The following is a 12498-nucleotide window of genomic DNA, read 5'->3' on the forward strand; positions in this document are numbered from 1 at the left end:
ATGTTCAAATACTGACAACCAAATTACCGAACCCAAACATTAAAAATACCAAATCGAATACCGAACGTCCGCCCCTAACTATAAGGTAATTTAACTAAATTATCCTTATTTATTAATTATTTTTATTTAATACTTCTCTTTATCCCACTATATTAATATATTTTCATATTTATAACTAAATATAAAGATGAAAACAAACAACAAATTATGTCTTAATTTTCTAAAATACAAGTATGCCAAATTGTTCATCGCTAAGAGGAAAATTCAGAAATCGTGTCATGTATGTGGCACACAACGACTTTTATCGATGTGAATCAATAAATCACAAAATAAAATAGGTCACATAGATTTTTTGTCCATAAACATAAAAATGGTTCCGAAATTAAAATTATAGTCTTTTAAATTTATTATCAATACCAAAATAAGAAGAAAAAGTAGAAATAGAGCATATATTTTATGTAAATTTTAATTTAAAATATTACTTAAATAAACTTGTAGGACGTTTTTTATATAAGGTTGAATTCTAATTTGTTTAGAAGTGCTAAATATTACTTACCTAGATTAAATAACTAAAAATCTAAGAAGTTATAAATAAAATTAATTGTGAACAAAATTTTATCCAAAATCTAAAAAACGTACGGAAAAGTTGTACAATCAATTAATTGAATTTCGAAAGATTTATTTAAGGTGAAAATTTTAGTTGATTTTAATCCATGCAAATATCTATATCTATAACTATAATCTATAATCTATATCTATAATCTATAATCTATAATCTATAATATAATATATATATATATATATATATATATATATATAATATAATAAAAGTGCGAAGACCCTTAGAAATGTGGTTTGAACTTTTTGTCCTTCATTAAAACAACCTGCAATAGACAAAATCGTCTTTTTATTTTTTTTAAAAAAATAATTATCATTAAATTATTTTTCAAATATTTAGGATAGAGGGGAAAAAGGAAGAATCTCGTATCTAAAAGGAACTAATGTGTGAAACTTTTTGGTTACGAGTCCTACACAATATTTTAGGGAAAAAAAAACAATCTATGGAAAGAAAAAAAATAAGAACCAAATTTATAAGCTTTAAAAAAACGCAGGAAAAAAAAGATTCCTAAACAAGTTTTTGAGGAAAAAATTTTAGGAACCAGAATATATTTTTAAAAAAATGCATAGAAAGAAAAAATCTATCTTATTTAGCTAAAAAAATTATAATATTTAATACTTCTAAATCAATTAAAATTTTACCTTATATAAAAAAAGAAATGTTTACAATTCTATTTAAGTAGTTATTTGATCAAATTTTACTAGAAAAATATGTATAGTTCTTCTACTTCTACACTATCTTCTTATTCTTCTTATTTTTATTTTTATTTTATTGATAATTAATTAAAATCCTCTTCTTGGATTCTTTAGGGTTTTCTAGTCTTCTCCGTTATATGAATTCTCTTTTACTTTTTGTTGATAGCAATTATTATAATTGTGAATAAATCATGAGATTTAGCATATCATCATTATGTTTATTAATAGACTTTAATGATTGTTATTTTTTCTTTTTCTTTTTTTATACAGGCTCTAATGGCTACCATACAAACAAAATATGATCAAATAGTTTTTTCAGAAGTAATTTTAATTTCTATTATCGATTTAAATAACTTTATATAATAGATGATGCTTTGTAACTTGTAAGCATGTTTTTCCATTCAAAGTAATAGTTCAAATTGCCAAAGAATACTAGGTGTATACTATTATATCACTATAAAACCTGAACTACATTAGTATACTAGGCTTGTTTTCTTGAATATAAAGTAAGTTGAATTTTGATTTTAGGGTTAAATCGTTTGACTACCCAATTGTTCTGTTATATAATATATCATTTATTATACTAATAAGGATTTTGACTTCTCAATGGTAATTATTTTGACTCAGATGCAGATGTTCGATAGAATCTAAATGTTGGATCTTTCATGGTCTCAATTTTAAGATTCGAGAATATGAATTCAGATGTGGAATTCGACTAATAATAATTCAAATATCCAAATACAGTTTCAAAATCAAAATTATAAATTTAAGTTTTTTGTTTCCATTAAAACTCCTAGGAATTGTGCTATCCTGAGGTTTGTTTCTATTAATCTTTAGACAATTTCATGGCTAAATTTTTTGTTCTATAATTTTTTTTATAGAACTGATATTGATTTAATTGCCTCTTTAATTATATTTTCTTGGAGGCATGGTTGTGTTGTTACAAATTAATTTGGGTTGAATGAGAGATTATATGTTTAAATTATGAAGTTCGTGTATGTCACATCCCTTTTTTAACCAAAAAAGAATATAAATTTTAATTTTGAAAGAATTTTTTATTATTAAATGACAAAAAATTAAAAAAATCAAAAAGAATTTTGTCTCTATATAGATAGATAGAGAGAGAGAAAGATTTGAAAAGTTATAATCAAAGCACTTGAAGGATAATTTTGTCGTTTTATGACTTTATCCCAAGATAGTATATGTTGGGATTACTTATACCAACCAAAGGGTGGAATAACTTATTTCAGGATTAAAAAAAAAACTTTAGTTAACATATAAAATTTGATTAGTAGCGTTGGAGACGTGGAGTTGATGACGATATCAGGGTGACATCATTTGCATACATCATCTCCCACGTGTTTTACCTGCTTAACGCTCTCTTGTAGCGCGTATCCAATCTCTGCCCATTTCCAGGCAAATCCAAAAGTGACCCAATAGTTATTCCTTTAAAAAATTGTTTTCCATAGTGGATTCAATTTTTTAAAAAAATGAAATTGGTTAAATTTTTTTAAAATATTTTTTTAATAACATAAATTTCTTCAAAATAAGATGAATAACTTTCATAGTAAAATAAATTTTATAATTATCATTCTATATTATTTGTCTTCTACACCCTCACAGTTCATATCCCAACATCTTCCACCCTTATGTATTTGACCACTTCCACATAATACTTATTTAGATTATGAGCATGTTTTAATTGATTTATCTTCAATGTTTTAAGTATTTTTATAATATTTATGTAAAATATATGGGGAAAAAAATTTAGTTCCCATTTTAAATTGCAAAATAAGATATAAATTAAAATTACTTTAGAATAATATTTACTTAAATACTGAGAAATACTTATTTTTTTCATACCAAACACATCCTATATTCCTAGGAAGGGAAAGAAAGGCAGATGTAGTCATAGTCGAACCCAAAAACTATTGCACAGGACAGTAACATATGTAAATTTATTTTTAAAACATTTGAATACATTAACAAAAATAAATAAATAGTACTCCTTTCGTTACATTTTATGTGTCGTCATTTTTTTTGTTCGTCCCAAAAATAATGTTACCTTTGTTATTTGATAACTATTTAAAAACATAATTCTATTTTTATACATGTTGATCCCACTTACAAAATTCTAATTAATTAGCATATTTTTTAATAAAAAATTATTAGTAAAAACTATCAAGTCGTTTTTTATTTCTTAAGCTTCATACTCAATTAGATTATAACACATAAAATGAAATGAATAAAGTATCTTTTTAAGCATTATACTAATATATTTCATTTTCAATCATTATCTATATACATATCTAATAAAAAATATCACCAATGCGCGTGGGTTTTATTTTTCCACAAGCTAAGGACGAATTTTCCTAGTTACTTTCCTTTTCCTTCATTATTTTTCCTTTTGCGTATAAATAAAGCACTATCACTTATTTCTCACCTAATATTATCTAATAGAGTAGTAAACTGACCTTGCAATATGGAGTCGTTTTTATTACAAAATACAATATCTGATCTGGAGAAGGTAATGGAAGAGTTGAATCGCGGCAAGAAATTTACGCGCCGGCTAAGAGAGATAATAAAGAAACCTAAGATAAATGTGGGTAACGAAGATGCGTATATGTCTAGCGCTGAGGATTTGGTGGGGAAAATAATGAATTCATTTTGTGCGTCTCTATCGATATTAAGCTCTGAAGAATCTACTGAAGAAGTTTCTCAAAAGTCGATGGAAGACTCAAGTGGTAGTTGCAAGACTTCGTCACTTAAAGATCGACGAGGATGCTACAAGAGAAGGTGATTATATATATTATTTTTAGTAGCCATTTGGTCATAATTTTTTATTTTTTAAAAAAATTATTTCATTTTAGTTGGAAAAAAATAATGAAAACAAGGTTTTACATTTTTTTACTCTTACTTCCACAAAGTTCTAAAAATAACTTTAATTTACATTCATGATCAAATACAATTTCAACTCCAATTATAAAAAATTATGATTTTTATGGCCAAACGGGCCTTATTACTTTGGTTTCATTTATATGATAGTACTTGATGAAGTAATTAAAAGTTAATTTGAAGTTGGTGCACTTAAGCTTCCACTATCAGCGGAGATTGGGGGTGGGGTGGGGGGTTCGAGAAAGGATTGAAGCACGAGGTCTAATTGTACACAATCTCACCTTATAGTTCTTCAAGGTGTTATTTTCAAAACTTGTACCCGTGACTTTCTGATCACATTATAACAAATTTATCAGTTATTTTAAATCTTCCCATCGTTCTAATAATTGTTGTGAAGAATGATATTAGGACAAAGGTTAATTAATGGTTTAATTAAAGTTCCTAACAATTGATTTGACAAAAATCTGATTGCAGGAGAACTTTAGAAACAAGCATAAAAGAAACCTCAACTTTGGTGGATGATGGCCATGGTTGGAGAAAATATGGTCAAAAACAGATCCTCAATGCCAAATTTCCAAGGTTTGACCTCACAAGCTTAATTTATTTCTTCCCAAGTATTGATAATCAAGAGACCAAGCCATTCATTGAAGGGGAAGTTACATATTTGGTCTCTTCTATCTCACATGTTTAAGTCATATGATTTTAACATAACAAATCTAGGATAGTTTTTGAATTCCTACAATGACGCAAGTTAATATATATCATAATAATTGGTGTCTCGGTCAAATATTTATAAATACTTAGTATTGAGTTTTGCATTTAATTACTCTAGTAATTTTAGTTTAATAAATTGTTTAGTTACAATAAATTTAAATTTTAAATTTTAAATTAGGTTATTTTAATTGTTGAGAAATTTTAAATTATTTTAAAATTTAAATTATGCTGATTTTTTTGTTTTATGTTGGCTATTTAAAGCTCCTCAATACTCTAATTTATTGAAAGTTGTTAAAAGCTTATTGAAAGCTTGAAAGTCATTTCAATCCCAAGATAGCCATTCTAAATCTTTTTTGCTGCCCCATCTTCTTAAAAAAAAAAAACAGTTGTATCAAGAGCTTCATTGATCTCGAGATCTGTGAATTTTTTCAAAGTGCTATTATATCATTTTTAATCCGTAAGGGTCACTTTTTTAACCCCTCAAGGCTACCCCATTTTAACCCATCAGGGCTATCATTTTCAACTCGTGCTTATTTTCAAAGCATTACGCTATTTTCAATCAAAAAGATGTCAAGCAGCAGTCTCTCTTTGAATGCCTTAAAAAATTTCACAAATAAAAATAATTAAATTTATTATGTGAAAAAATCATATCTTGAAATCTATGTTTCATGTGATGTTGTGATGAAAGAAAAATTCTTACAATTTTTTATGAAGCTTATGAAAGTTCTTTCAAACAAGACAAGATTGTTGATGTTATTCTTTAAGCGCAAAACCAAAAGAAGAAAAAAGAAAGTTCAAATTCAAAAAAGAAAAAGATCAAGAAAAATTCAGATCAATTGTAAGATCACAAATTGAGGAGGAACAACTTTTAAATTGCAGTAACTAAAGTAAAGTAGGAGTGTTGAGTTTTGCATTTGGTTACTGCAGTAATTTTAGTTTATCAACTTTTTTAGTTACAATGAATTTAAATTTTAAATTTTAGATTAGGTTGTTTTTAGTTGTTGATAAATTTTAGATTATTTTAAAATTCAAATTATGCTGATTTTTTTGTTTTATGTTGGCCATTAAATTCTCTCAATACTCAATAAACTTATTGAAAGTTGTTAAAAGCTCATTGAAAGTTTGAAAGTCATTTCAATCCGAAGAGAGTTATTTTAAATCCCTTTTCGCTACCCTATTTTTAAAAAAAAAACAAAAAACAAACAACACTTAGTAAATTGCTAACTTATATTGATCTTGGGTGAAATTGAAGTCAATGATTTCATGTGAGCCCACAATCAAAAAGTGGATTTTTCTAAGGATTCAAATCATATTTTTGGTACATCACACGCTTTTAGTTTAAGCTTACATATTTCAAATGTCCCTTATATTTTTTAACTTTGTGCATAGTCAAGTGATGACATATCAACTGAAACCAATTGATCAAGTAATTGATCGATTACATGTATATCTCTATTAAAAATATTAGCTCAGACCTAACCTAGTATAACATGTTAACCTACATGTATAATGATCTTTGATAAATATTATCAGCATGCACAACTTAAACTCATTACTCAATACATTAGTTGTAATTTCTTTCTTTTCTTTTTTTGTTTAAATAACTTTTGCAAATTAATGATTGACATATAATAAAATATGCAGGAACTATTTTAGATGCACTCATAAATTTGATCAAGGATGCCAAGCAAGCAAACAGGTGCAAAGAATTCAAGAAAATCCACCACTGTTTCGTATAACATATTATGGTCATCACACTTGCAAAACTTTTCCTAAAGTTTCTCAAATGATATTTGATTCTCCAAATGATCATGAAGATTCTAATTCAGTCCTACTTAACTTTAATTCTGGCAATAATCATCACCAGTTTTTGGATATGACGGTGGAAACTCTTGATTTTGTGGATTTGTCTTTTGAATTTTGAACATACATTAGGCTTTAATTTTGTTAAAGGGAATCCTAAAGCAACGAAAAAGTTGTCTTCGCGTGATGTACAAGTCATAAGTTCGGCTTGTGAAAGCAGTATTATTGCTTGGATTAGGACCCCATTATGAATATGAGATGCTTTATGCATCAAATTGCTATTTTAGATTTTAACTTTTTTTCATGTAGATTGTTGTGGGGGTTGGGGGTTGGGTGATGGGGTGGGGTGGGGTAGTAAATGATAGTAAAATGTTTTTGATGTTGATGTACAGTTTGTGGACAATACACTAGCTAGCTGGTTTGGAAATTGGAATGAGAATAATTAATGTTGGCTTTAACATCTATATATTCCTTTTCGTGCCAATCTCTTTTTTTTTTAACAAAACTTTTCTTCAAAGGACTTTTGGAGAAATACTTCCCAAGTATTATCCAAATTGGAAATAAATAGGCATGGAACAACTTCAAATTAACCAAATATTATTTGTAAATTTTGAAATAGTGTTTGCAAATCAATGTTTATTTTACTGTTCTATCGTTTATTTCAACTTTAACTTGAAAATAGAGAAGTTTGAGATGAAAATGTTGTTTGAAAAAATATATCAAGTAATATAAGTTCAAAATAATATTTTTCAAACTTTAACGGGAATGCTCGGTAAAAGTTAATTGCCACAAATATGTATTTTAGAAAAAGCAAAATGGTTTGGTGGACCCTTGTACTATGTCCGTTTTGTAATGTGGATACTCCTATTTACATGTTTGTCATCTGCACCCTTGAATCTATTAAAACTCAACATTTTAAACCCTTTGACTGTTAACCAAGCTTATGTGGCACAAAATTAGCTGAGTTGGATGAAACGCGTTATTACACGTGCATGGACGCATGTGGGGGACATTTTTTGATCAATTTTATATCAAAACAATTAAAAAAAAAAGAAAATTACAATAGGTAAATTAATTATGAAAAAGGAACACCAAATTTAAAACAAAATTTCCAAAACTCTGTCTTTTTCATCTACCCCTCCCCCTCTCCACGTCCCCCCACCCCCACCCCCACTTAGTACAACATATCTAGCCATCCCTGTCCCCCACCCCCTACACTGCAGCACCACCACCACATCCAGCCACCCCCTCCGTCGTCCCTCATCCCCCACCCAACAGCACCACCACAAACATCAACCAACCATTCCCACCCTTGTCCTCCACCCGCACCACCACCCCCACATTATTTGTACCAAGTAAATCATTAAATGTGCATAAATTTTTCAAGTATCTGAATTTGATAAACCTAATTTGAAGAGAAATTCATGCTCCTTGTGGGAATTCAAGATTTGGGTATAAGCGATTAAATGGTAAGTTGGGTGATTCGAGGAGAAATTTTTTTTTTTTTTTTTTGTAGGAATTTAAGATTTAGGTATAAGCATTTGAAAGGTAAATTGGGTTATTCAACTCATGAAATGGGTAATTTTTTCTATTTTTTAAAATGAGTGTTAACATCAAGAAAATATTTTGGTATGGTGGAGCTGATTTCATTGGAACTTCACACAGTGGTGCAGTTGTAGTGACGGTAATTAACTAATTGTTTTGTTTTGCTTTGCATTGCTTGTGACTTGTGAGGAGTGAAATGAAATGTTACCCTACAAGTTCGCAAAATTATTCATTGAATTCCATTGATAATTTTTTTTTAAAACTTTGTGAGTATTCTTTTGATCAAAGCAAAATCTTTTCTTGAAAAAAATTGTGTGTATTAGAAATCAAAAATCAAAGGGAAGAAGCAAAGTTGAAATTATAAGGAGAAAAATATGATAAATTGAAGAGTCTAAGAAACAGCAAAGGAAAGAGCCCCCAGCTCCCATCATTTTACTTTTTCTTTTTTCTTTTAATTCTCAATTTAAAATTTTCATTTTTTTAATATTTAATTTCGTATGTGGCATTTTAAAAATGACATAAAATTTAATGAAATACTTTAAAATGAAGTGACAACTGACGTGGCAGCTGACGTGGGGCGAGAGTGTTACACACACCAAAAAAGTATTTAAAATGTTGAGTTTTAATGGGTTCAAGAGTCCAGATGACAAATATGTAAGTAGAAGTATTCACATTACAAAACGGACATAGTACAAGAGTTCATCGATCCATTTTATCTTTAAAAAATACTACACTATTAAGGGAAAGATATTTACAAGATACCTAGTAGTATATATGTGTGTTACATACCTTCAGAATATAAAGTTCATATGTCATATACCCTAGTTGTATATACTACTTCCTCCATTCCAAAATAAATGAATTATTGAGCTATTTTTAATGTCCAAAATAAATGAATTGTTCAAGAGATATGTTGAATTTTTTTTCCTATTTTATCCTTTCATTTAATCGGGTTCTTAAGTACTTTACATTTTCTAGGAGAGTAGTTTAAGAACAATTAAAATGGTAATAGTGAAAAGTAACCTACTATTTATGTTTTTCTTAAGCTGTGTGCAATATCACAATAATTTAATTATTTGAAAAGGAGGGAGTAATATAATTCAACTATTGCTATTGTTGTGTATCAAAGTACAGAAATCCCAAATGTATACAACGTATCTTTTTGAATCTCATAAATCCTTCCTTGTTAGATCGTACTTTAAAGAAGCAGCTTTGGAGCCCTCCTGAAGAACAGAGTGATGAAATAGTAAGTCAGGAGCCCGCCTGAAGAACAAGGTGATGAAATAGCAAGTCAGGAGCCCGCCTGAAGAACAAGGAGAAGAATTTGAAAGTCAAGCAACAAGGTGAAGAAGTTGAAAGTCAAGTAACAAGGTGAAGAAGATGAAAGTCAAATAATAAGGTGAAGAAGTTGAAAGTCAAGCAACAAGGTGAAGAAATTCAAGGTCGGCAGATTGAAAAATAGCAAGTTAGGAGCCCGCCTAGAGAACAGGGTGAAGAAATTGAAAGCCAAGCAACAAGTTAAATAAATTACAAGTCAGGAGTCCGCATAAAGAATTGGGTGATGAAACTCAAGTTAAGAGTCCAAAAGAAGCTATATAGATAGGATTTTTATAATTTCATTTATGTTTTAGCTTGTAATTTTAATTTTTGATGTAATGACAGAGTTGAGGATCGGAACCTTGACAGGGCCTCACTCGACTCTCCAACTCGGTATAGTTTCTCTCCTTCCAACCATTTGAGATACCTGTGATTTGATTCTCTCATAACTTGCGTAGGTAAGATGTCCTAAGTCTAACTCGGTTGTCCTTCTTCCTTCTATTTCTTTCTTTGAATAATGGTCGGGTCAAAATTTGGTCTCGTTATCTACTTTTTTGTTTGAAAACACTTTTTGTTTACACCCAAAAAGGGGCATGATGTAGACACCTAATTTTTTCCCTTTCAAAAACTCATTTTATCCATTTTTACCCTTGTCTTACCATGTGTCCTACCCCGTGTGATAATCTCTTCACAGAAGGACAAAAATAATAAACTTCTAACAACATTTGACACCTCACTCACGCTACCTCACACCCCAACCCCACCCCATACCCACACACCCCTACTTGTGCATCCCGTCCCTCAAATTTTTGTTTTTATCTTTCACAGTATATACACACTCACCAACTTCAATCAAGAGCGACTAACAATACAATAGACACACAGAACAATATCTGAACAAGGACACTCCTTCATTTTTACTGAAAAACACCACCATATACACCTTACACTCACACGTCATGGATGCACATACATAGAGCTAGACAAAAAACACACACACCACACAAAAGAGAGATATACATATACGCATACAAAAAAACTCACTGGAAAGAGAGAAGATGGAGTAAAATCTATGACCAGAGAGAGGGGGAGCTAAAATCGAGAAAGAGAGGGAGAAAATAGGTTGGTCGGACTATTTTCGGCGAGTTCTTTGCCAAAAACCCATCGAAATCGCCGCCAGGTACTCCGACGACCACTGTTAGGTCACTGCTACGGTGAAACCCGCTGGAGAACGACACTTTTGGCTCTATTCCGACCAAAACCACATCGAACAACCACCCCTTTCTCGTTTTCAGTTAAAATCTTATTGAAAATGCCCCGAGCGATTTATATTAATTTATCTGGGGAATGCCCCGACGTATCATGTATGCAAAGGAGGTTAGTGATGAAGGCCCAAGGCATCGGGTAAAGCATTGGAGCCTAGTCTAGGATTAGTTTAGAATAGGATTTACATTTTTGTATTTTTCTATTTTTGGGGACTGTATAACTCGAACTGGACATTATTTTGGTTCTGAACTTTGGTTGATTTGTTCGTTGCTTGTTTTATGTGGTTTACACATTTGTAGTGTCAATAGCCGATATGCTCCACCAAGTGACCGTGGTCGAACCACGGGACCGAGGGGTGCCTAACACCTTCCCCTCGATCAACAGAATTTCTTAGCTGGAATCTCTATTCGTGGATCAATTTTAAAGTCAAACCATTTTGAAAAAGGAGTTTTAAAGGTGACTTGGCACACTCAATTATGCCAAGTGGCGACTCTGAATTTAATTGAAAGAAAATGAATCCTTTTTCAAAACAAATTTTCATCTTTTATCACTTTAATAATAAAAAACCTTTCAAACTTAAAATGAATCTTTTTGGTTAAAAAGGGGGTGTGACAATTATGAATTATCGTGTCAATCAGTTTATGTTATATACATAACGAGGTAAAGTGTATTGTGTTAAATGTACATAACTATGTTATGTATATATGTTAAACTGTTATGTAGTGTAGGAATTTTTTTTGGGTTCAATTTGTTTTTCAAAATATACATATATACTAATCTGTTCTGTAATGTATACAAGTTAATTTGTTTAGTATATGTACTAAAATATTTTATATTTTTTATTTTTAATTTAATTGTTGTATTTTATTCACTTTGTATTATCTTATGGTTTTGTATTCCTTTCTATCTTCAAATGTTAGACTGTTTGAAACAAATTTTAGGTCAAGGCTTCCTCGAACTATATTTACTCGATTTATGAAACTGAAATAAGATACATTGTCAACCTTGAAAGTGATTTGTGCAATTATGGGAGGTTTCAAATAGACCAGATATCTTGTCCTCATGCTATTGTCGTCTTAAAGGCTAAACATGTAGAAGAATTTGGGTCATATTGCCCAGATTACTACAAGCCAAGCACTTTGGTGAAGATTTATAAACTTTCAATTATTTCAATGCTAGATAAGAAGGACTGAAATGTTCCTAAAAGTGTAGAAGAGGAAGAAGTGTTGTCACCAATATATAAAAGACAACCAGGAAGACCTAAGAAAGAGAGAAAAAAGAAATCAAGCAAAACGTTGTCATCAAGCACAAATTATTGTGGATGATACGGACATGAGGGTCACCATATGCGTTCCTGTAACTTTTTTTCGAAGGAGAAATGACTTATAATTTCCTCTACTTATGATGATTAATCACTTGTTTATCATTTTCTACTTTTTATGTAATGTTTTTTGAACAATTTAATTTGATTTTTTCATTTACAAACTTAATTATCATGATGGCATATAATTATTTGCATTGTTATGTATATTTTGGTGATTAATACTTATTTTTGATGTTATTAAATACTTATGGAGCATCAAAATCATGTAATTGTATAACTATGCTAATGGCAATAATTTATAAGTAAATATGTTTTTGAAA

At 29.8% G+C, this 12498-nt stretch overlaps 1 protein-coding gene across 1 annotated transcript; it reads left to right on the forward strand.

Moving 5' to 3' along the window:
- The first annotated feature begins 3751 nt into the window (after positions 1–3751).
- Positions 3752–7190, forward strand: LOC107843395 (WRKY DNA-binding transcription factor 70). The gene is made up of 3 exons (XM_016687667.2): positions 3752–4110; positions 4684–4788; positions 6568–7190. The coding sequence occupies exons 1-3, from the start codon at positions 3797–3799 to the stop codon at positions 6845–6847; spliced, it is 699 nt and encodes a 232-aa protein (XP_016543153.1). The 5' UTR covers positions 3752–3796; the 3' UTR covers positions 6848–7190.
- The last annotated feature ends 5308 nt before the right edge of the window (positions 7191–12498 follow it).

The sequence above is a fragment of the Capsicum annuum genome, chromosome 10 (assembly GCF_002878395.1).
Source record: "Capsicum annuum cultivar UCD-10X-F1 chromosome 10, UCD10Xv1.1, whole genome shotgun sequence".
Lineage (NCBI taxonomy): Eukaryota > Viridiplantae > Streptophyta > Magnoliopsida > Solanales > Solanaceae > Capsicum > Capsicum annuum.

Bases quoted from the DNA above. Each gene is read 5' to 3' on its own strand.
- LOC107843395 (XM_016687667.2), top strand. From the start codon at position 3,797: ATGGAGTCGTTTTTATTACAAAATACAATATCTGATCTGGAGAAGGTA. The intron at 4,111-4,683 runs GTGATTATATAT...ATCTGATTGCAG, and splicing joins CGAGGATGCTACAAGAGAAG to GAGAACTTTAGAAACAAGCA. The intron at 4,789-6,567 runs GTTTGACCTCAC...TAAAATATGCAG, and splicing joins CTCAATGCCAAATTTCCAAG to GAACTATTTTAGATGCACTC.